The sequence below is a fragment of the Anarrhichthys ocellatus genome, unplaced genomic scaffold (genome assembly GCF_004355925.1).
Source record: "Anarrhichthys ocellatus isolate YVR2014 unplaced genomic scaffold, GSC_Weel_1.0 scaffold49, whole genome shotgun sequence".
NCBI lineage: Eukaryota > Metazoa > Chordata > Actinopteri > Perciformes > Anarhichadidae > Anarrhichthys > Anarrhichthys ocellatus.
Window position 1 is genome coordinate 2,230,239 of NW_022280079.1, and position 24,545 is coordinate 2,254,783.

The 24,545-nt window shown below is 42.7% G+C and overlaps 1 protein-coding gene across 1 annotated transcript; it reads left to right on the plus strand.

Annotated features, from left to right (window-relative positions):
• Nucleotides 1–262: 262 nt before the first annotated feature.
• Nucleotides 263–10,126, plus strand: asb13a.2 (ankyrin repeat and SOCS box containing 13a, tandem duplicate 2). The gene is given in 14 exon segments (XM_031869840.1): nt 263–284; nt 1,616–1,803; nt 2,082–2,196; nt 2,199–2,282; nt 2,795–2,917; nt 2,920–2,985; nt 3,066–3,212; nt 3,436–3,452; nt 3,537–3,657; nt 4,110–4,297; nt 4,589–4,745; nt 4,856–4,990; nt 6,196–6,387; nt 6,830–10,126. Coding segments are annotated over 14 exon segments (1,683 nt in total). The 3' UTR covers nt 6,958–10,126.
• Nucleotides 10,127–24,545: the final 14,419 nt, after the last annotated feature.

Consider the following 24,545-nt stretch of genomic DNA (forward strand, 5'->3'; position numbering starts at 1 on the left):
TGCAGTTTGATGAAACATAATTCAAAAAAAGAATTCAACTCTTCAAAATGAAAAGATGTCTGAATATGCAGAAGAACATTTATTACCGGATAAAATCAAACCGATATGGTTATTAATTTAGATCTGTCTCACTGAAGAATTGCATTGTAACATCCCAATAATACAATTCAACCGAAGATGCACAGGACAGCCAGCACCAGGGGCCCAACCTTTTCATATCCTAAAAGCTCACCACCCTGAACTTTACAAGTCACAAAGATTCATGAAAGCCCTGAGAATGGGAGGTATCAGCTATTTTAATAAAGTTAAACAGAAATAATATTGAAAACTCTGGCTACCTACATCAATTGTGAAATATAATAAATGTAAAATGCATGACTCCCATGTATTAGCACACAACCGAGTTGCCCTGTCATACCTGAACAGGGGATATTATTTCTGAGTAGCAGCGCAGCAGGAACACTCACACCTGTAAACTACGACTCCCACAATTCTCTCTGTCCTCTCCCTTCCACGCTCGCATCATTAGCTCATGTTTTCAAGTCCCCTGCGCGCTGTTCGTTTCTGAGCACCGTTAATAATGTTCACAACAGCTGTCGTACAGCACATGTTATCCACTTAAAGGTCTAGAATGGCAGTGGATTCTCTTGACATCTAACTTAGTTAATCATATTAGCTCGTGCTCGTGCCCTGTTCGTGACACTCACGTTGTATCATATCTAAAAGATCTAACTTTACCGATGTATAGCTAGCTGTATACACAACGTCAACCATGGATATAACTGGCTAATAAGCGAGTTAAAGAAGGCTACATGACACGAATACTTACTAAATAATTATATTCCATTATAAAAAGTTATTACACGTAGAGATGAAACTCTGACAAAGTAAACACCTTTTAGGGAATATACATTCTGTCATAATTGCGGAGTAGCTAATTGGCTAATACAGCTACTATAACTAATGACTTATTAGTTGCTGTTGTATTGTAGTTATTGTTTATACGGTTACTATTTTTATTAACATGTATTCAATACTGTACAGACAGCAAGTAAGGTTTAACTGAATGTCGGAAACCAATACGAATATGTAAATGTTATTTTAGTAAGGTAGGCTAACGTTATTTAAAACTTTATGAAAGCTTTTAAAACTCGGGAGACTTATTTGTGTTTCTGTGTTTGTGTTACTGTCTGTGTGTGTGTGTGTGTTACTGTCTGTGTGTGTTACTGTCTGTGGGTGTGTGTGTGTTACTGTCTGTATGTGTGTGTTACTGTCTGTGTGTGTGTGTGTGTTACTGTCTGTGTGTTACAGTGTTTTTGTTACTGTCTGTGTGTGTGTTACTGTCTGTGTGTGTGTTACTGACTGTGTGTTACTGTCTGTGTGTATTACTGTCTGTGTGAGTGTTACTATCTGTGTGTGTTACTGTCTGTTTTTGTTACTGTCTGTGTGTGTTATTGTCTGTGTGTTACTGTCTGTGTTTTTGTTACTGTCTGTGTGTGTTACTGTCTGTTTTTGTTACTGTGTGTGTGTGTTACTGTCTGTGCGTGTTACTCTGTGTGTGTGTTACTGTCTGTGTGTGTTACTGTCTGTATATGTGTCACTGTCTGTGTAAAAGGCTTCTGGGCGGACCGGACCGCTCTGCACGAGGCAGCGTCCCACGGCAGGGCCCTGCAGCTGAAACAGCTGATAGAAAGTGGGGCAGCGGTCAACATGGTGACAGTGGACAACATCACTCCTCTCCACGAGGCCTGCATCCAGGGTCATCCAAACTGTGCCCGGCTGCTGCTGGAGGCTGGAGCCCAGGTGGGATAAACCCCCAACGGTCCTACCTCCAGCTATGGAGGACCAAACCTGACTTGTGGAGATGTGAACAAATAAAACCTAAAGTGACGCAATCTATTACAGAATAAATAGTGCCTTTGTGAGGTTTGTGAAGCAAAAGTTACCATGGATGGAAATAAGCATTATTTACATGACACGGGTGTTAATGGGATTATGTTTGCCCACTTTTCGAATTGTGATGACAATAATGGAAAGACGTATGGAGAAAGTAGAACCAATCGTTTCTCTGGTTGTTCCAGGTGGACGTACGGACCGTTCACGGGAGCACTCCTCTGTGTAACGCCTGCACTTCCGGCAGCCTGAAGTGTGCCCAGCTGCTTTTGCAATACGGAGCCAAAGTGAACCCACGTCCACTTTGTATGAAGTCCACTTTGGTCCACCACTCCACATCGCATGTGCTAAAGGACACGTGGACTGTGTCAAGGAGCTGCTTAATGCAGGTCAGCGAGAAGGCTGCATCTTGTGTTAAGTTGGAATTCTATTACTATGAATACTGGGTTCTGTACTATTTTTGTCCAAGGCTCCAGTCATTGTCGAATGGTGGGACTGTTATGAAAAAAAGTCCATAATATAATGTAGAAAAACACTTTTTCCTCATTTTAAATCCATACGGTATGAGTTAGGGGAAAATCAACTGCAGTGAGCAACTGATTCATTCTGTCTATTAGGGTGTAGTAATGAGCCTCTGTGCCTCTGTGATGATCTATTTCTGGATTATTGCATGTCGGTGCAGAATGACAGCTTTAAAAGAACAAATTTTACCGTTGGTATCTGCAGGACGAAGAGAAATACACCACCAAGCGAACAAAATGAGAATGCAGGATTTATTGTCAACTCTAACAGCACTGTATGAGGGCAGATTTTACATAATTACAAGGTCTACCAAAGCACACAGATACTTTCTGTTGTGAATCCAAACAAACAGGCCTCAACTCATTTTAACTTCCTGCAGGTGCCAATCTGAACTCAGTTAAGTTCCACGAGGTAGCCTTGCACCATACAGCACGAGTCGACATGGTGGATATGATCGAGCTTTTGATGGAGTTTGGAGCCAACGTGTACGCCAGCGACAACCTAGAAGAAAGCCTGTAGACTACACAACACCTGCATCTCCGGCTTACACCTGCCTCATGTTTTATAAAAGTAAGTTCTAAGAAAGAAGCAGTTTTTCTCAGTTTTGCTTTTGAATTGTGATAGCTGACTACTTCTTCTCCTTCTCTCAGGTAATCCTCTGAGTCTACAGCAGCTTTGTAGAATCACTGTGAGGATGAGGCTGGGTACCAGAGCCTCAGAGGTCATAGGTCAGCTGGACACATCCCACCGCATCCACAGCTACCTCCAGTACTGTGATCACCCTGCATCGCTACAGAGTGGCACATGAACAGATTTTTAAGCCTGGATGAGAGACTAGTGTTTGATTTTGAATACAGCATCTGTAGAAGAAAGCTTTGGGGACAACATCTGCTTATTATTCCAAATATTAGGTTATCCACCATATTTCTTACATGTCACGTGACTCAGGATTGACGTCATATTGTGTATTATGTCGCATTATTTATTCAGACTTCGAATAAATGTGTTGTTTCTTCAAAGATCATGAAATAATCAATGTAGTGTAAAAACTACAAAGGCCAGCATACGCTTCGAGTTCCGGGTTTGTCACGTGACTCCCGTTGCATGTAAACATTAACAAGTCGCGGTTGTTTACAAACACCTCGTGTCTGTCCGTCTGCTTAAACGTTGTTAATTTCGCCGGGAGAAACAAATACAGGATGGAAATTGAAAACGCTCGTCCATATTTCTTTGGAGACATCGGTGAGTATGAAATAAAGACACCTACCGGTGAGACGATCGTTTTTTCGGGTCTTGACCCGGTTTGACGTTGGGTGGCATGTATGGTTGCACTGTCAGCCGGAATGCTAACTATAGACCGCTGACATGCCAGCAAGCGGCTTTACCGTAGCTAGCTGCTACTACCAGCTGTATTATACAGTATGTAACATAATTGTAGCTTCATACGATTGCTATTAGCTTCTCGTTCGCCTTTTTACCTTTGTATTGACTGCAGAAGATGCGCGTGAACAGATTTTGACAGACAAAATATGTAACTTTAACAAACGCTGCTAAATGTAGTTTACATTAAATAAGACAGTCACTCCACAGCTACAACAAAGCGAGGACAGACAACGCAATGAAGGTGTTTATTAATTCACCAGAACAACAGTGAGGGAAAATACTGATGACAACATTGAACTATAACCCCGCAGGCTGCTGGTCGGAGAGAACAGAGGTACACAAGGCGGCGTCGCTCGGCCACACTTCACAGCTGGAGCACCTCATCCGAAGCGGAGCCTCGGTCAACATCGTGGCGGTGGACTCCATCACAGCGCTGCACGAGGCCTGCCTCCGCGGACAGGCCCAGTGTGTCCGGCTGCTGCTGGACGCTGGAGCCCAGGTGAGCCGGGGAGAGAGACGGATGCCTGTCTGCCTTATCATGGGTGACCTTAAAAGCAAACAGAGCTTGTCTATATGCGTAAACGTTGACTATATCTCGCACAATTCTAACGTTTCTTTCATTAAAAAAATATTGAACCATTAAGGTCAGATTATGAACAAAGATTGATTTTGTATAGAGACGGGAGTTTGCTGAAGTAATCAGACACATTGAGTGAACGAGGAGAGGACATGTGAGAAGAGGTTGAAGTACCTCTGTAGATATAATCCTATGTCCCATAATGCATCTCAGGTGGATGCGAGGAACGTAGACGGGAGCACCCCGCTGTGCGATGCCTGTTCGGCAGGCAGTCTGGAGTGTGTCAGGCTCTTGCTGGATCACGGCGCCAAGGCCGACCCTGCCCTCACCTCCCGCACGGCCTCGCCCCTCCACGAGGCCTGCATGGGAGGTGAGGGCCACCGTTCATGTCACACGCTTTTACGGCTTCTGTGCGATCAACTTAAGCCTCACGTTGATCTTTACAAAGAGACTTTGATCGCGACAAATGTCATTTTCCAGGAAACTCGGACTGCGTGAAGCTCCTGATTGCCACGGGTGCTTGTCTGGAGGCGTACGACCTTTACTACGGGACCCCGCTACATGTGGCTTGTGCCAACGAACACACGGACTGTGTGAAAGAGCTGCTCAATGCAGGTGAGCGTCAGTGCAAAGCAGGATGGGGAAATTTGCCTTAATTTAAATTTACTTTTGGTAACCTGCAGTTTTGCATGGTTTGGTCTATTGAGTAGAATTTTTTAGATTGATTTATTACCTTCCAGATAGCCACTATTTTCAGATGTTTCAGCATCCTGCGAAAATCAACAAGCAGAGAGTGGAAATGTGAGTAAGATATGTAAAGTAATTGCCTTCTTTATTTGGCAAAACAATGCATCATAATGCAGTTATAAGCATGGACAATGTTGTTTACTCTTCTTTCTACAAAAGCTCTGGCATCTGAGATTTGAGTGTCAGTTGCCAAACACCAGCAACTCTGATGATAAAAAAACCTAAAAATCTAATCAAATTCACATCATCCTTCCCATGATAATTCTGTTTATTATTCTAGAACATATCGCATATTACTTTGCGACTACTGTTTGTCTTTCACAACAAACTATTCAGCTGTCCACTCATGTCAGAGATTGTCAAAGTTCTTCCAAAGCAACTCTCCTCTTCATCCACATAATGACAATGGAACTTTGACAGAAAGATATATTTATATATATTAGACAGCTAAGCACTGAGGAAGTCTGTTTAAAGTGTTCTGTGTTCCCTGGGGGAAAACATGGAGGCCTCAAAAATATGGAACATTGTCATCCTTAAACCGGTTTAAGGATGACAATGTTCCATATTTTTCATCTCATGAGAAGACTATGTATGCTGTAGACCATAAATGTATTGTGTATCCAAAACCTTCATAGTCCACAATCTATTAAAAACACATCAGTGGGCCACAATGTTGCACTGGGGCACATGTTCCTTCATCACCATGAACACATTTTAGTTTATTTTGACTCAATCTCACAAACACCGTCCTGCTGCCAGCAAGACTACCTAGAGCACCAAATGTGGATTAATCCGCCGCTGAAAATGGTCCCCAACAAAAGCACTATTTCCTCCTGCTTGAGCTGTTAAAGGAGATGAAACTGTATATTTGTGACCCATTTTTGAAGCTTTACATCTTCAGCAGGAACCACCGGCCAGACAGACGGGTTAGGGAGGTCAGAAAGTATCGAGAGACGGACTAACCCATTTTTGGATTTGGTCTTTTCATGAGATTTGTTAACAATAAGAAAAAATATGAAACATCAGCAGCCTTTTCCTTCGAGAGCTGACATGAATGTCCCTTTCCCTTTAAGGCGCTAAGGTGAATGCTGCCCGGCTACACGAGACTCCGCTGCACCACGCTGCTAAAAACATGCAGGTTGAGATGGTGGAGACGCTGGTGGAGTTCGGGGCCAACGTCCACGCCAGGGACCAGCACAACAAGAGACCCGTCGATTACACCACGCCCGGCTCTCCTTCTGCCACCTGCCTACAGTTTTATGAGAGTATGTTATGCGCAGAAGTCAGGGCTGCATGGAAAACAAACATCGTTTACCCGGTTTGTGCAGATGTAGTTAATCCAACGTAGCACCAGCAGATGGCAAGCAAGGATTGCTTTTCACTTCCAAGAAGTTCTAGAGAGACGCTCGTATGTCATGTGCTGTATATGCCACGTATAGTTTAGCCGGTGCAGTGACTGCATATGAGATGGTGATGATTTACAACTCTTAACTCCACTGACAGAGCCTTTTATAGAAAGTGGAGCACAGTGTGAAACATGAAATCTACAGCAGTTTTTAGACTTCAAATACAAGAAGATGAAGGTAGAAAAATTCAATATTTATATTAAAAGAATAATTACAGGATGTTATCATTTAGTTACAAATCTCACGCAGAATACTAATATTTGTGAACGCTTATATCCACCTCTTGTTTTCCTCTCTGTAGCCAACCCCATGAATCTGCAGCAGCTCAGCAGATTGGCAGTGAGGACGAAGTTGGGCACCAGAGCTGTGAAGGTCATAGGTCAACTGGAAATACCGAAGCTCATCATGGGCTACCTCTGCCATCAGTGAGTGTCCCAGGGGGGGAAGGACGAGTCGGACGATGTTCACAGAAAACCTGAAACCTCAAAGAGCTGCAGCACGCTTCTGAAGGAAAAGAAACACAGCGAAGGTGCCAGTGTGTTAGATATGATAATAGTAGACTCACAGTTTAGGCACAATTCTTCTTTTTATCAAGTTTTGCAAGTAAAATATTCGAAAGTGGGGCAGAGACAGAGAGGAGTATCCTAGCTCCTCTGTTGGAGTTGTTTCATTGTGTTCACACTCACGCCAACGATTGGATTTTACTACAAGAAATTTTGAAGCGGTAATGAAACAGTCTCAATTTAATTCGACCAGGAAATGATAACCTTAAAGTAGAAATCCAGACTGTCTCCTCAACGGCAGCATCTTGAGGGAAAAGCCGCCCTCACCGCTACTCCCTTTGCTTTCTTTCACTGTCAACGATCACAGTCACTAGCTCAGGTAATGTAAGCACGCTGCGTGAAGGTGATTGTTTTAGTTTATTTTCAGTTCGCAATGTTGTTGCCAATGGAAGCACCAGTGTGTAACCTTACCCGGGGACAGTATGGATGTTTAGAAGTGGGGTTGTGTGAGGTGCTTCTCCATAGTCAGCGTAATAACTAGTAGATGGAGTTTGGAGAAACAGACGGGAGCAAAGCAATGTACTCGTGTGGACGTGTTTTAGACACATGAAAAAATGTATATCAGTTGAAGTGTCCGATATATTTAGAATATGTTCACCTCTTTACCTTGCTGTCAGACAGACCTTTGTGACGGGGAGCTGAAGTCGTTATCTGTGCTCTCTTCAAAGACACCAACAGTCATTTCACCTCTCAGAACACAGCGGCCTCCATCGGTTAGTTAGTTTGTGTCATTGTGTGACTTCAGTGTTTTAAAGGGTTCGTGTTGGATTCACCAAAGTCACACTGGTACTCCTGTCTTTCCCATTTCTATACACTGGCTATGGAGAAGTGCTTCATACCATCACACTTCTAAAGATCCAAAATATCCATTAAGCTATAAAAGTCTTAAATAGCATTTCAGGTTTGCTTTAGATAGAAGAGAAGAGTGTCCCTCTAATAGAAGAGAGGTTTTTATTTGAATTAGAGAACAGCTTTCAGAGCTCAGGTGGAGGAAGTAGTTTTTAGGAACTGAGGCAACATCATTTGCCCAATTAAAGGTTGCTGGATGGAATCCTGGATTTGCCGGGAAAATGCACGCATGTCACTAAACCTGCCGGCTTACCATAAATGCTGAGTAGCGGCCAAAATGTGAAATGACCGAGACGTTGTATACATGCTCGGTCAACAGAAGGCTGTCTCATTTAAAAATGTAACACCCAGTTTGCATACCGAGGAGTGTTGCTGTCACAGCAGCACTCGTGACTCTCCAGATGCTGCTTCGCTCCTGCTCAGATTCCCGTGATTCACAACCTCAGCGATGGCCTTTGTTTCATCCAGTTTTGAGGAGACTATTTATAGCTCCATGTCTGTTGCTCCACTAAAGCTGCTCATAGAGGCGACCCAGAGAGCTCAGTGAGGTCTTAGTATTTTTAGAAGGAGTTGCAGGAAGTTGTTCCACAAAGTGCTTTGGAGTGCTTCATCGGCTCTCTTCTGCGTTGACACGGCCTGTTTTGGTGTCTTATCCACAGAGGTTGAAACCGGCCAGTTTATTACGCAGCCTAAACTCTAATCACTGCTACTTTTGAGCATGAGCACCAGAGACTTCCACCAGCTGATAATGAAACAAGTAATTTCTCAAAACAATTTAGAGAACAGAATTATAATAATAAACTTAATTATCAACCTGATTAATAAAAATAGCATGCACTGTAGCTATAACATGTTGGATAACTGAAGGTGTTAGTTATCACCCTAACAGCATGTTAGATTAACACTAAATGAAAACACTGCAGGTATGATGACCGTGATACCGTTTCTTGTTCCCTTTGTTCCCCTTCAGTATGAAGAATAAAACACCACATGCAGTTCACTGAGTTCACCCTTCAGGACTTTTTGGGGTGTTTTCAAACCTCTTGCTTCCATATGGAGCTACCAGGGGCACAGTAACCTTGCCTAGCTTTGAAGAGGCTGATCTGTCAGTCTTCATGGAGAACTGCAGCTGCATGTTTACCGTTTTCTGACAGATCTCTACTAAGCATTCGAAAGCAATATCTCACGCTCTCGGCCGTCATCCAAACCTGTCGTATCACCCCCTTCTCTCCAAACGTGCCCGGGCTGCACGATGCTGGCTGCAGCTACTCCATAAATATGCTGAACCGTTAGTTTGTTTAACCAAAAATGAAAATTCCTAGAAACCGATCTTCCATCATCACAAGAAATGTTGACTAGTTTCCATGCTACAGAGACGCAGTCTGGTTCATCATTATCTTAGCCTGTAAATAATATGGAAGCACAGATCTCTCCTTCCTCCCGTGGAGCATTCCCTTTAGGACTTATAGTATCTGACACTGATACAGGTTGGGTTTCTACTTGCGGCTCCTCGACAGCAGAAGGGACTAGAAAATAAGCAGAGGCAAGCAGGGCAGGCATGCAGGGGACGTCCAGCTATCTAAGATGAGGAATGGTCCATATTCCAAAATAGGAATGTTCAACTTCAGGTTAGTTGGCGATGTCCGTTCTCTCGGTTTAAGTGTTGTCATATTAAAGTAAATAAAGTCCGGTTTAATCTGCTCCGATGTTGAAAACACTCTGATTCATCTGTTTAAGGTGCTAAGAAAAACAAACTGAGGAATGATCCCAACAATGTGTCATCAATATTTATCGAATTAAGCTGTACAGAAGTGTTGCTCTGAATATGTTGATTTATTGAATAAATTGTGCTGTCCTCATGCCTTTGAATGAATCCGGCTTTCATACATGTACTGTATGCTGGACTGTCTGCTGCCAACTGATTCTTGTCAACACAAATCCCAGAACAGTACGTGATGGATGTTTCATCCTGACAGCACATCTTCTCCCTGTACAGCAGGGCAGCAGCCGCACGGAGGAGAGACGCAGTGTGGGAAAGCAGCGCTAGAACCATCTAACTCAGTGAATTAAGGATTCAGTTCAACCAAACAAGAGTTGTGTATTGTTGGAACAATGGAAAGACGAACGTTTTGGGGAGTTTTATTTAGTTTCTGTCCAGTTTGAATAAAGTGTGTTTAACAAGGCAATTAAATCTGTCTTAGTTTGGTGGAACAGAATCTTCAATTCAGAAGGTGTGCTGATCTATTTTTCAGTTTAGGTGTCAGAATATTTCCTTCGTAGAGTTTTATCGTTTATTTTTCAGACGTAGCAGAAGCAATGCATCCTGGTACATGGAGGCACAGCGAGCACAGCTCCGCAGCAGGAGAGGTCAGCTTACTCGGTCGATAGAGCACACAATGGTTTATTTCATCAGTGGACTACACTTACCATCAGCACTGATTGGACATCCACATAAAAGATGACACATTTTCCCTTTAACTCGTCATTACAGATTAATGTTGTGCAGACAAACCTCATTTTATAAACCTTAAGTACGAGTACAGGGAAACTCAAAGGGAATGTATACAAAATGATGTATGTAATGAAATATTAGGCTACCTAAAATGTATCAGTCTTTCATACATATTGTGTCCATATCAAAAGAATTTGTTTTCCCCAAGCCTCGTGCAGGGGAGTAGTAGAAACATACATCCTAAAAGAATGCTGTTTGACCATGCTACATGCCAGCTGATATCTATTCTAAAGGGTAAGATTTGAGACTAATTCTTCAGCATATCGCTTCATAATAATGATTTAGTCAGACAGAAAGCTAAGCTACATCCCTACGTCTCACCTCCAGCCAGTCATAAGTATGGGTGCAGTGTGTTAATGGTTAAGACATTCAAAGCTGCAGTCGGTGTTTTGGCCACTTAGGGCAGCCGAAACAAGCTGTAGTGTAGACACTTAAAGTATAACCACTTTTTGGTATGGCAAACATGCTTATTTAGCAACATTAGCATTCATTAAGTCCAATATTCAACTAACTACAGGGAACTACAGAGTCGGGTGATAACTCTGTGTGTTCATCACTGTGAGCGACTCCTTTTACATTACATCTAGTCATTGGGTCCATTGTTAAAGGAACAGTTTATAGCATTTAGGTATTAGCAGAAATGGAATATAATAATAAGTATGTTTTCTTTAAAATAAGAACGGCTGTGTTTTCATAACCTAAGCATGAGCCGTTTATCTACATATGGAGATTGGCGTTCTCACCGCTTAAATGACATTAAGTATTCATCGCTAGATGCCACCAAATACTACACACTGCACCTTTAATATAAAGTTATAATTATAGCAGCTTTAAGGTCTTGGAAGGTAAGCAGACCATCTTGTCCCAAACTATGTTTTAAAGTAAGGACACCATTTCTACTTATTTCATCAAAAACAATTAACCTTCCTGTTGGTGTCGCGGTCACCAACAAGAAGATTACCATTTACAATCAGTGACTGATTTAGGACCCTGCAACCTAACTTAGAAGCTACTTAATTCAGAGTAGGAGTTTAAAGGCCGTGAAAACACATTTTCACCCACTGATTTGAAGAACGTTGAACGTTGTTTATGTTACCAGGACACTGTCAATGAAATCACACCACACAGCATCATTGGAGCAAATGAAACTCTTAATAAATTACCATTAAAGATGTTGTGCTCACACTATTGGTGGGATTTTTGATTATTAAATCATGAACACTTAATGTTATTAAGAAAAACTTCACATTTTCAGGGGCTTTAATGTGGATTATGGGGCCGATCGGGTTCAAAAAATTACTGTGTGTCAATTTACCTGATTTCAAATCAGTATTTCCAACAATAAACTCAGTTGCGCTCATCTACCACTAGGGTGCGCCGTGGATAAATAAATCATTTGTCAACCAAATGCTTGCAGTGTTAGTGAGCCAACAACAAAATGTTGTGTTCAGGCCCAGAGGGCACTGAGGAAACAAGCTCCTGTAACTGTGGTCCCTCTGAGGCTTGTGGCTCATTAATCCAGCCCTGTTGATTTACTTGCGCCCGTCAGGAAACACAGCTCTCTCCATCTCATGAGATCTTGGCAGTAAGAGAGTTGAGGAGGAAAAAGATCAGGAGGGCAGATTATGGATTTCAGGCGTTAAGAGGACAGGAACTGGGAGGCTTTTGTTTGAGAATGGGATAAACAAAGAGAGCTGGATGCTGTGATGGTCCAGTGCCACGCTCCCCCATCAGACACTGCAGCCGGAAAATTAGCACCCTGAAATGAGCTGCAGATGTGAGATTGATTCTACAAGAATCTGTTTACGTAGACGTACATAAACCGCAAATCACCAAAGAAACACGCCTTTCAAAATTTTCTGCAGATTGAAATTCGCTAATATGCGTTGCTGTAACATTATTTCTACATCAAGATGATTAATGCTAATCAAAAGTAGTTACGGTCTGGTGGGAGTTTGTATGTGTGAGACCCTGAGTGGAGAAAGACTAGTAGTACATCTCTACATAAATAAACTACATTTTATATACAATATGACAATTGGGAATTGAGCCCAGGACTGATCAGGATCGGGACCATGTCTGCTGTCAATTTCTAGAGCTGGCTCTGTGTTACTGTAATAGTTCTTCAGTAGAAATGGCTAATTTTAAAGAAAACATCTCCCCCAAATCTCAGTTTGAATCAAAAAAATATTTCTAATATCTATATTAGTGGCCTTCCAAAACCTGTTGGGGTCAAATCCAAACCCACGTTTAGACCCAATGCATCTTCAACTGCATTTTCAGTTTGCTTTTGTGAACATCTCCATCCACACCAAGGGGCCTGAAATGTGGGCTGAGAGCCAAAAACCAACTCCTGTAACAGACTTGAATGAAAACGTTCTACTTTAATGCAGCATCGAAGACAATTTTGACCTTTTCGTTTCGTTTCTGACGTCGTCGGGCAGGTTTGATTTTGCACATCCTGTCTGAACCTGTGGCCTCTGCTGTGACCTGTAGGATTAGCTCGTCCCACCGCTTTGCTGTGGCATCCCTGTCTAAACGGAGGAACACTTTGAAGAAAGACTAATCTCCATGAGCAGAAGTATCTGTCACAGCAGATGTTTTAGTTCTGTCGAAACGTCCCGTCCACGTGGAAAGAAATAAAGGCCAAAGGGCCTTTGGATGAAGATTTTACAAATAATCGTAAGAGTTGTCATTTCAGATTTTTATTAAACATCTGTGTATTTCTGCCAGCTTTTTAAAGAATTCTTGGATACTTGCAGTTCCCATGTCAAGCCCATTTTTAGCATTATAATGGTATGTGCTGTGGCTTATTCTCCTGGGTAAACTGTCCAGAATTGACTCAATCCAAGTATTTATAAAGAGCCTAAGAAGTCTGAAAAGACTATGAGACCCTGACCTCTTGCAGCTTTATCAGGAACACAAGTCGGAGCCTGATAGCAAACACCGAGGAAAATCACAAAAAACTATTCCACCACGATTCCACGAAAAAATACGTCAGAGCACCAGCAAGTGCAAGAGACGACACAAACCCAGGAAACGCACATCTTATGAATAACAACTTGAAGAAAACAGCAAAGATGATGGCGAAAACAGATTCAGACGATTAATAGTCTTATCGTATCATTTATTGATTGGACTTTTGGTAAATTAAAGACTCCATGCTGCAGTTAATTGTTCCCAGCCACCTTAGATGATGGCCTCCACCCTCATGTCTGCTCCCACACTTACAGTAAACCAGACTTGCTTTGGTTTGAGAAAATTAAGTTTGTGTTAGTCTGGACGACAACGCCCGGGGTCACACACGCACGCACAGGGACACTTCAAAAGCAGCCATCTGGTTGTGTTTTCTGGAGGGAGTCCCCCCGGGGAGTTGCCCAATCTCCAGTGCAAATGAAGTGAGCAGTTTCCTTCCCAGATGCTTTCCCTCTCTGTCCTGAGCCTTTCAGAGTGGTGCCAATTCTCATTGTAGTTGAAGGTTGTTTTCATCCTGTAGAAGCTAAAGTTAACATAGAAGACCAATGAATTGGCCTCTGCAGGTCAGATCCCAACACTGTCTTTCTTAGACTCATCTACTGACGGTTCCTCAAGAGGGAGTAGCCAACAGAAAGGCAATTCCAGGTCTGGGATGAGGACAGTATTGAGACACTTAGCCTTTTATATGCTGGCACTGATTTGGGGGGGGGGGGCTAGGAATCCCACTACATGACAATCATGTCAGTTTGCATTTTTGCAACACTTACTGGCAGATGTCCACCTATAACCTTTTACGTAGATAAGCAGTCAATTTGGCCCATTTCCTCTATCTTTTACTTTTAGCTATTTAAACCATTTTCCCATTTAGCTTAGTTAACTATGTCAGTCTATCCTTTACTGATAGCACTTTAGCTCAGCCCAATAAGCAGTTGTTCATAACGTCTAGCTAACCATTACAGCAATTTTTCAGTTGGGCCTACTTTCAGCTGACTATGTCAACCATGTATCCATACTTTTAGCTAACTATTCAAATGTAAATCCATCACCTAGTTAACCATTTATCCATTACTTCTAACTGAATATTGTAACTGTTTATCCATTCAATTTAGTTAACTGTTCAACCATGTATCCATACTTTTAGCTAACTATTCAACCATGTATCCATACTTTTAGCTAACTATTCAACCATGTATCCATACTTTTAGCTAACTATTCGAGCATTTATCCATCACCGAGCTAACCATTTATCTTTTTGTTTATCCATTACTTTTAGCTGACTGTTTAGACCTCTCTGCTAGCTATCTTGCTAGTTTTCACACGTCACAAAACGTAGCATCCAGGTGTTAACAGCTGATTCAATATATGTAAATATCAAATCCAATCACCATTTATGTTTTTGTCCAAAATAGTTGCGTTACTCCATAAACATTACTGGGACCCACTGCATCTTAGTAGAGGACAAAAAAATGATTTAATCACAATTTACCAATTGGCACACAGTCATGTGTACCTAACTCATGGCTTGCAACAGCACTTGAAGGCTGCATTGTACTAGATGTCTGTGTTGGATGATGGAAGGTCATTCCTTCGCCTGAAAAACAACCATCAAGTACAGAATGTGCTGCAGGTAGTGCCGTGTTTTCAGACTGCTGTTTGGACTGTAACAGAGACATACTGGGATGTCACGCTGCTCTCCATAGCAGGTGAGAAGTATGTTAATAGCTGGAAAGCCAGAGAGAAGGAGGGGGAGTGTTTCAGGTTGTAAATGCCTCGACTGAGGCACAGCATATTAACATTAACTTACATAAGGCCTTGTCCATCGCTTGTGTCCTCGATTTTGATTGGTTAGTTGTATGCTGAGACAGAAATGTAATTTCAGTAATTGTTTAATTAATGTTTTGAACTAGTGCTCAGTATTTGTTGAACATTATGTAACAATGCTAACTAAACATGTTAATGACACCGTTCCTTTATAATAACTGAGAGTTAAGACATTATGGCAAATAGAGGCTAGATTACCTCAGTTGTTGGCACGAATCAAAACACGTAATAATGAAAAGCACGACATAATCATTTATTGTATTCGGGGAGATCTCTATCTCGATATCTTTAGCCTGTCCGTTACCGACCACGTTATTCTGCAACTGTGTCTACTGTTATATATCCTGCTCCCAAACCCGAGTATGCATCTCGGTGTTCAGGTGTGTTGAGGGCAGGGATACGAATGAACATGCATTCAGAACATTGCCACACCGCGACAGCAAAAAAACAAACAGATTCACGGTTGATTCAACAAAGTGTTTTATTTTTTCTTCCCTGCAGCTATAAATCACTCCTGCTCTAATAATAGTTTATAGGAAGATGAGATTAGCCTGAAAACATTGTGCCGCCTGTGAGGGTGCTGAGGAGAGAACAGTTTACACCCGTGGCGGTGCCTCAACCTCCTTATTTTTTGGCTGGCACTTAATTTACTGTCTCGTGTGTGTGGTGGTGATAAGGTGTTACTCAGTGAAAACCGGGTGATCAACATTCCTGGAGGCCCCGAGGCACGAAACTCTCACATCTCGTCTTCATTGTAGGAGTGCAGCTAACAGAAGTCAAGGTGTGTTCTCTTTGTTATACTATATTGATCCCTTTAAGGGGGAAATTTGTCTCTGCATTTGACCCATGCCTGTATATAGGGAGCAGTAGGCTGCCAGGCGCCCGGGGAGCCTGGGGTTCAGTGTATTGCTCAGGTACACTTTGACACGTGACACGTGACACGTAAGGTGAGTCTGTCTTTTGCAAGACCAAAATAATATATTGTCCAAAATAATATATTGTCTGTGCCTTTTTTTTCAGCTTTCATACAGTTGCATAGTTTTTGAGAAGTTACTTTATGTTCTAGAAGTAAAAGTCCTGTTAACTTTCCACATAGATGGTGTTATTTGACTGACTTTAAAGGAGCATTTGTAGGATGTAGGGGGATTTATTGGCAGAGTTGAAATATAATATTCATAGGTTTTCGTTAGCCTAGAAGGAGTCCTTCATATCTACATAGGGTCATCTTCACAAAGTCCGCCGCGTTGCACCGCCAAGTTTCTACAGTGATCCAGAACGGACAATCCTACACACTGCTCCTTTCAAAGGCTTGGAACGGCAGTGTCCTGCTTTAAATTTAGGGTCTCACGAAAGGTACTGGATCAGATTTGTCCAAAGGGGGTCCGTTTAGGTCCACATGCAGACAGGCTCACTTCACCCAATCTGTTGCAGCTCTGGCTGGCTGTGTCATTTACTGCGGAAAATCGTCTCTCGCACTCACTATTCACACATGGGAATGAATGTTTTGGAGTTTGAATAACTAAAACTGAAGAGGAAGCTTTTAAAATACATTTTAATGACAATTGCAATTGACAAATTATTGTCTTATGATTTTAGAGACTTCCTGAAATTTTGCTATTAATGCTTACAAGGGGCCTCAAGTGTCAATCAAGTATTTCGAACACTGAGTACATATATTTACATGTACCCTGAGATTCAAGTTTTCATTGCCAACGACTGCTCCGTTGTGGTTGCTGTGGCCAGTGGCTGATGTCTCCACCCCTTCGTCACGCCATCCACACGGTGTGCGAGCGTCAACTGTCCCGAGAGGTAACAATGCTCGCATTCACGTTTATAAGTTGCAAAACGGATACATTCATTTCACCGTTCACCAAAAACACGAGCATGTTCGATGAACGCTTTGCACTTTAGATTCTGCATACCCACATGTCCTAATTTTCTGTTTTTGAGTTGTAAGCTAACGCCTCACTCAGGCTAATGGCTCTATACATAACCATTTTACAGTGCAGCATCCTCACAACAATTGACCTTTGACTCTGACCTGGCCCCCCTCTATTAACAGTCAGAGGAAAGTTAAATTCAGATCGGTTATCTCACAGTTGACAGCGTTTTTTCTTTCCCCTCCATATCTGCACTGTCCTACTATTTCTCATCCGTCTGTTAACAGTACCTCGGCTGCAGAAGCCAAATTACTATGTTGAAAATACTGTTTTTCCACAGGAAACACTTACTCACACTCTCCAGGCTCGTTGTGACAACTGGAAAATGGGTGAAGGATAAGAGGGCAGGGAAGGGGATGATTCCTGGAAACTGTCCACCACCACCCGACGCTAACCTACTTCTCCCCCGAGGTGTGTGGGAGGGGGGTAAAGGTGAAAGGGCACCAGCTTAGCTGTGTGAAGTGGCAGGAGTGAGAGGGTCAACCAGCTGGCTCAGACATTAATAGAGCTGGTGGTGAGGGGGGGGGGGGTTATCTGCTGTTTTCTTTTCATTCTGTTAGGATGGCCACGTAGCGGCTGGACTTTAGAAGCAGGAGGCTTGACACAGAGGAACCAGGTGTTTATTTCACCAACAATTATCACAAAACATGACAGTCATCTTATTCTACAGTGGACCACGGGCAGCATGTGGTCCTGGCAGCGACAGCACTTGATTGAATCTGGCAGCCTTATATAGCCTGCCACTGACGAGGACCTCAACCCCACTACAGTATCGGTAACTCTGCCCCTTACCTGACAACACAAATACCTACACCATAACAAATACATTAAAATACATTCTCGTCACCCTAATGCCAATCATCTGCATGATCTCAACAGTTTATACCTATAATGAGGACGCCTTCTCTTTTACATTAACAGTGACAGAAAAACGACCGGAATGCAATGCACTTAATTCACTCTCTTGATAGCTAAGGGTTCTTTGGTGCACTGAAAAGTAATCACCAAAAGAAGTCCTAGACAGGCTCCGACTGTCACAGACGAAAGATATCCAACAGTGTAAATGACTTTCGATGCGTCACTCACGTCCAGCCTGATAGATCTCCCCTGTGCCTTCAAACCGCAGACCTATCGGCCGGTCACACGGTGGGTTGGCACGTCTGTAGGCTAAATGAGCCCCCCCCCCCAGGATATGGGGTAATGTCTGGATTCCTTGCATTGTTGCATTGTGGCCTCGCAGTGCAGGCTGTCTGCTAAGGCAATTGTCGCGGCGCTGAAAGATATTGTGATGATCGCTGCAGCCAAAATATGAACTAACGATGTGAGCGGACTGCAGTTTTTCCATCCGTGTCGAATGTCTGCAACGAATGGCCGAGCGCTCTGAGGAACAGACGTGTAATAAGAGCAGGACTGTGTGTGTGTGTGTGTGTGTGTGTGTGTGTGTGTGAATTGGCACATGAAGAGAGGGTGTGAACAACTCCGATGTTATTGTTTGAAAGAGGGAGAAGTCAAGCAATATATGTGTGTGTGTGTGTGTGTGAACAAGCACAAATGATCTCCAGACCCAGACAGCGTTTGTTTAAGATCGTGGCTTATTCACACAGCGAAGTGTGTGGAGCTCCACTGGTGGGAGGCTTAAACGTCACTCGAGCTTTGAAAAATTGCAGCAGATCCGCTGCGTGTAGCGGATCTGCTATTTCCGTCATGTTTTCCACTTTGCTTTCGTTAGTTCAAGGTCTGACTGGAGCTCATCTTTTCTTCTGCAATGGTTTAAATGTGCAACACGTGAGATGTGGCCAGAATATTTAGTTTATTGTCAACAGAATTTGAAGAGGCGTTATGTCAAAGACATCTACTGGAAATTAGCATGCTAACCAGTGAGCCCCAGCCTGTCATGTTTTTTGCGGGCAAATCTAAATTTGTCCAGAGAATTATTTTGACCTGATGGAGGTGCAATGAAGATCCGTCAAAGGGGAAAGGATTCAGACACAGTGGACCATGAATGTCCTGATCATTTCATAGCACGGTCAAGACATTTCGGTATTGATCCAACCACTGCTGCGAGTGTAGCTAAAAACAGAAAGATTGTGGAATATAGAAAAGAGAAGCAGAGAGGAGGCCCAGCCAGCTGGCAGCATTAAACATTGCTGCGAGTTTATTAGCGGGTATCGGCTTTCTGATGGAAAATCCTCTTTGAATATTTTACAAGACAATTAAAATTCTTCAGGGTCCTTCGAGCGCATCAGTTTCAAGGGGAATTCGTTCGCATACTAAGAAACTGTTGACAGAGATATTTTGGAGTCATCGTGTGTGTGTGTGTGTGTGCCCTAAATGGAGGTGTGTGGCAGGCAAGTGCGCTGTCCACAAGCTTTCAGGCCGTGCAACCAAAGGTGAAAGGTTGAATGCTTAAAAAAGCTGGCCTGTGGCCAGGGGCTTTGACAGCTTATCAGACAGTTTCAAACTTAGCCCAGCCGACATCCGCCGCCATTTTAGCTGTTGAGAACTCTTCTAATTCTTGAAGATCACTGCCAATGTAGATAATGGGACATGATGGACACATGTCAAGATATGTAGGACAGCACTTGAGGGTTGCTAATGGAAGGCACTAAATATAGCAGACTGATGATATGTAACATTTTAAAAGGATCCACAGTCGGGGTTTTCTTTAATTAAGTGACACGTTTAAACCTGTTCCCATCCTACAGTGTATCACTTTTCCACATGCGGTTGACCTTATGTAACAAACCCACCACGGATCAGATGTGTTGTGCCTGCAGCGAGAGGTCCCAGTCTGTTTGTGCTCATAACCATTATTAAAGGAGGTTAGATTGCACCGTCACTGGATGACAAACTTATTCTTTTATTCTGCCAGCATCTTTCTGTTACTTTGGTTACATAATCCCTCTGCAGACACTCCGACAGTGCAAATGTATGGTGGCTTGGCTTAGGCTGCTGTGTGTGTGTGTACACAAACGGTCTGACAGTGTGTGTGTGTGCGTGTATACATCTTTAGAGATTACCAGCTTTATGTTAAAATGACTGACTGTGTTTACATGGACTGCTTTATTTTGACTAAATTAAGACTCTGAATAAGAAATGTCCAGATAACCTTAACAGATTATGTATAGTAAAATGAAGACAGCAAAACAATGCAGTTATCAAACTAATAGATAATCAGTGTTTTAACATCTGAAGTGAATATTACATGTAGTGTCTACGAATATTCATTGTCAAATCATTTGTGTCTATGTCTGTGGTTACATGTAGCCTCTTTGCATTTCTTCACAAAAAGCCTTACTTGCTTGTTACAATGTTAGGTTAATAAAACTAAGCACTAGTTTCCAACCCCTAATTTGATACCAGAGCCGTAAGCAACAATTTAACTATATACCAAGCGTCTGTTGAGCTTTGGATTCCTCCACATGCTCCGCTGCTCCAACAGTTAATCTTGGTGCAAAGCGTGATGGTGGTGGCTTTCCAGAACTAAAGGTTTCTGTCAAGTCCTGTCATTAGCTTACTTCATTAGCTGTTTGGTTGGCGGTCATGTTAGAAAAAGCCCTTTTCATTAGCTGTTTCCTCACTGCTAGTTGGAGTAGAGAGTAACATTAGCAGTTTACAGTATAGCTCTAGCCTCAATCTTTCAGCATGGTATTATGTGTCATGTAGCTAAGAAATTCCATATTTAAGACACTTTCACATGGTTTCTCGTTTTGAAACTCAGCCAGCTGCACACAGTGCTTGCAAGCAACTCAAGTTAATGATTATGAGCTGGCTAGCTCCAGCTACAGGTAGCAAAACGTCATTTCCGCTTGCTGAAAATGAGAGGGCTGCTTTCGTCTACCTCTGTCTGAAATACAAGGGCAGTGGCGACCCCAGATGGGGCCACTGAAAATCTTTGGGCGGCACACCAAAACCAAAAACCGATTCAGTCAGTAGCAACCTGCAACCTCCCTTCAAGATGCCACCGACGTCAACGTAAGGACGGTCTGTGGTGTGGAAAAAAAAGGTTTCTCCAACAACAGAAACACAGTGAATGCCCAGCTTGAACATACTTGTCATCAGGCATAACATGTTAATCATTAGAGGTGTTAATATGTTTGCATCAGTCTCTCTTGTCAGGCTACGATCTGATTAACACACGTAGGTGGGTTTTGCAATAGAAACCAAATGTCTTGGCCATGTTGACTCCCAACCAGGTTTTTTAATTAGGATTTAGAATTGGAGCAGTATAGCTGTGGTGGCAGTATGCCTGGAGGGCAACACAGGTGCTGACTGTGTAATGAGCTCCTACTTCATAAATCAACCAGTAATTACATGCAGATTTTGAGTGTAAATTGATTAGAATCCCGGCACACATTTTACCCGTACATTCTGTACAGCTGCTGTCAGTGTAATTCAAGCTTTCCAAAAGTATATTTTGCAGTACTAAATGTACTTAAACCTTCAATATTACTTTTGTTTTTCAGAATGATTTGAAGAGAGCACACTGAACTCACAAACTGTACCAAACCTTTGCCAACATTTGGCCAAACGAGACATTAAAAGCACCAGTTTCCATTTGTTAAACCGCTTTGTAAAGTTCTGGCAATGCTGAATGTAACATTGTTTTTGCTTTTTTCTACTTCGGGCCGAACTCTTCACCCACTGCGGTCTTCTTGAGTCACTCCTGAGCTTCTGCTTACCTTTGGTCTCATTTTGTAGCTGGTCAGTACCACAGGAAAATGCTATATCACTTATAATATCACTACTGATATTTGTGGTATCACTTGTTACTTTTTATTCTCCAAACCAGAAAAAGTTTAGTCTTATTGTAAGTCTACATAAGTTTGTCTTATGTAGACGGACCTTCAGTTAGCGGCTGTAGCAACTGTAATTCATCCAGCACTGGCAGAATGTTTGCAGTTTACGGCCGCTAACTGACGGCCCGTCTCAGCCGGAGCTGCTGCTAAGTGCTAAATGCTCCATATGATCACCAGTTTGTCACTAACTGTGTCTGCTGTTTGCTGCTGGACAGGAAGTGGGTGTATCAGAGCTCTTTGACGAAAAAACTGCTGGTCTGGGGATCACGTCAATGTGAGTGGTGAGGCCGGGCAAAAGCAATGAATTTTTCGGGCCTGTGAAACAAAAAAGAAGTGAGCTGAGAGATGCTAAAAGGCTCAGTAACTGCAGAGTCACAGTGAGTTTGTCAATACGAATGAGGCCTTTCACAATAGTCATTTCATCCACTGTCGACATAAATATGATTGAAGCAGCTTTAACTGCCTAGTTTTATACTGAACTGAATGTGACAGCTGACTGAATTTATCAGTGAACTGATGACAGTCAAGAGGCAGCGTCGTGACATCACAGTTTTCTAAACAGTAACTAAATTGCGTCAAAAAAGAAATATAGACATAGCAGTGAATACAAATCTTCTGACTGAAATGAACAAAACATTTCCAATCAGCGATTTGTAATGTCCACCCATTTATTTTCTGATCAGTAGCGATCTCATCTCTGTCACGGAGAGCAAGAGGGAGATCAGTTAAGGTCATGAATTCCTCATCGCTCCTTGTTTTTGTGCTCGTCGACATTGAACTTCTTCTGTTCGTCACTTTCCACCAGATGTCTGCTGGGATATCTCTCCTTTTTTTCCTTCCTGGCCTCACACCTCTCCCTCCGTCTGGTCTGGTATTTCCATAGTTTCAGTCTCTCTGTGTCCACTGTGTCCATACGTTGAAGATGGAAAACAGCTGCCCGCCTCCTGGATTTCCCAGCATCCCGTTGCTTTTGGAAGATGCCCTGGTCCGACAGGCTTCAGCTGTGGCTCTACACACTCTGCCGTCTGGACGGAAACTGTGACAAAGCACAGACAGATTCGCTGCTGGCCAGAGCCTTTGATCCAGGGTTTAACACCTAATGCCTGACACATGTGTACGGTGTGTTCACTGGGTGCGCACACACACACACACACACACAGACGGTAGCCTCCTTTCCAAATCTCATTAGTTACAGGGAGCACTTTTTGGGAGAATCATGTCCAATGATTCATGGTCTGGTCTGGTCCCACTCGGATGATTTACCAACATAACCGTTTGACCTGGTTGGTTGCTTTAAAGCGAACCATCGCTGTCGTTTATCTTATTCACGTCATCTGACGTCCCCGGAATGCAAAATGTGACCGTTACTCCTCTTGAAATTCGTTGTTACCTCAGTTTTCTCAACATGAAGTGTTGCATCATTACGATTAATGGGGAGCTGGATCCAGACTACACACACAGAGTTCAGGATTACATGAAAATTAAAGTGCCAGCGAAACGGAAGTTGGAGCATCTTTAGCTTCTGTACTGTGACACAGAATATTTCAGCAATTGGATTTAAATCGAATCCTTCTCTTTTGGTTGGACCGCTTCAGAGTGGGCGGGGTTAGGGTTTAGCGAGATACAGAGCTGTAATGAACACACAGCTCCTTCACCTGTCGTTAGATGAGGAAGAGGACGAGGAATAGAATGGAGGGAAACCTTTTCAATGATTTTCACTGCAGCGCAGGCCAGCACATGCAGATGAACGGTTGCCTGCAGCGCCCGACCTCACTCCTCACTCATCTGCTGGTATCGCCCTGCCGGTCATTTTGGGTCATTGGAAATTGGCAAAGTTTTCCTTGAATGAATTAGAACTCAGCCACATTGTTTTGGAAATGAAAACAAAAGTTTTTGCCCACTAATATCCAAACACACATCTCTTCCCGTCTCTCTCCATATTGATCTCGGTGAAGTGGGATTTTCTATGGCCAGTTTGTCTAGCTAGAGGTCCCACGTCTCACTTGATTGGAGGATATTTGTTGTAAACACCCCTGAGTGCAGAATGAGTCAAACATTTGAAACTGTTTTACAGGAGAGATAAGACAAAAACTCTGATATAGATTTTTTTGACATTGGTGGCATATAACAAGAGATCAATAACCAACACGGGGACACAGGATTCAAACTGGTAAAGTATTTTTTGTTTCACTGGTTCTACAGGTTAAAGACAAAGTGTTTGCATGCACAAACACACCTAAAATGATCTCCTTTGTTGTTTAAACTTTTACTTCCAGGCGCACACACACACACACTCCTAGCCAGCCAGCCTCTGTCCAACATCTGCTTTGGCGAGACATTTAATTTCACTCGTTACGTCAGCCGCACACTCTGGCTTCCAGGAGAAGCCATTAGAAACATGACACTGGACAAGGTCTGAGGCTGCGAGACAAAGGAGGCTTTTCAGTGCAGCATCAGGCCCTTCCATGTCTTAACATTACCTCTGACTGAAGCTTACCGTCAGTGTTATAACAACAGCACCGCAGAGTGCACACGGACGTGTACAACTGCTGCTGAA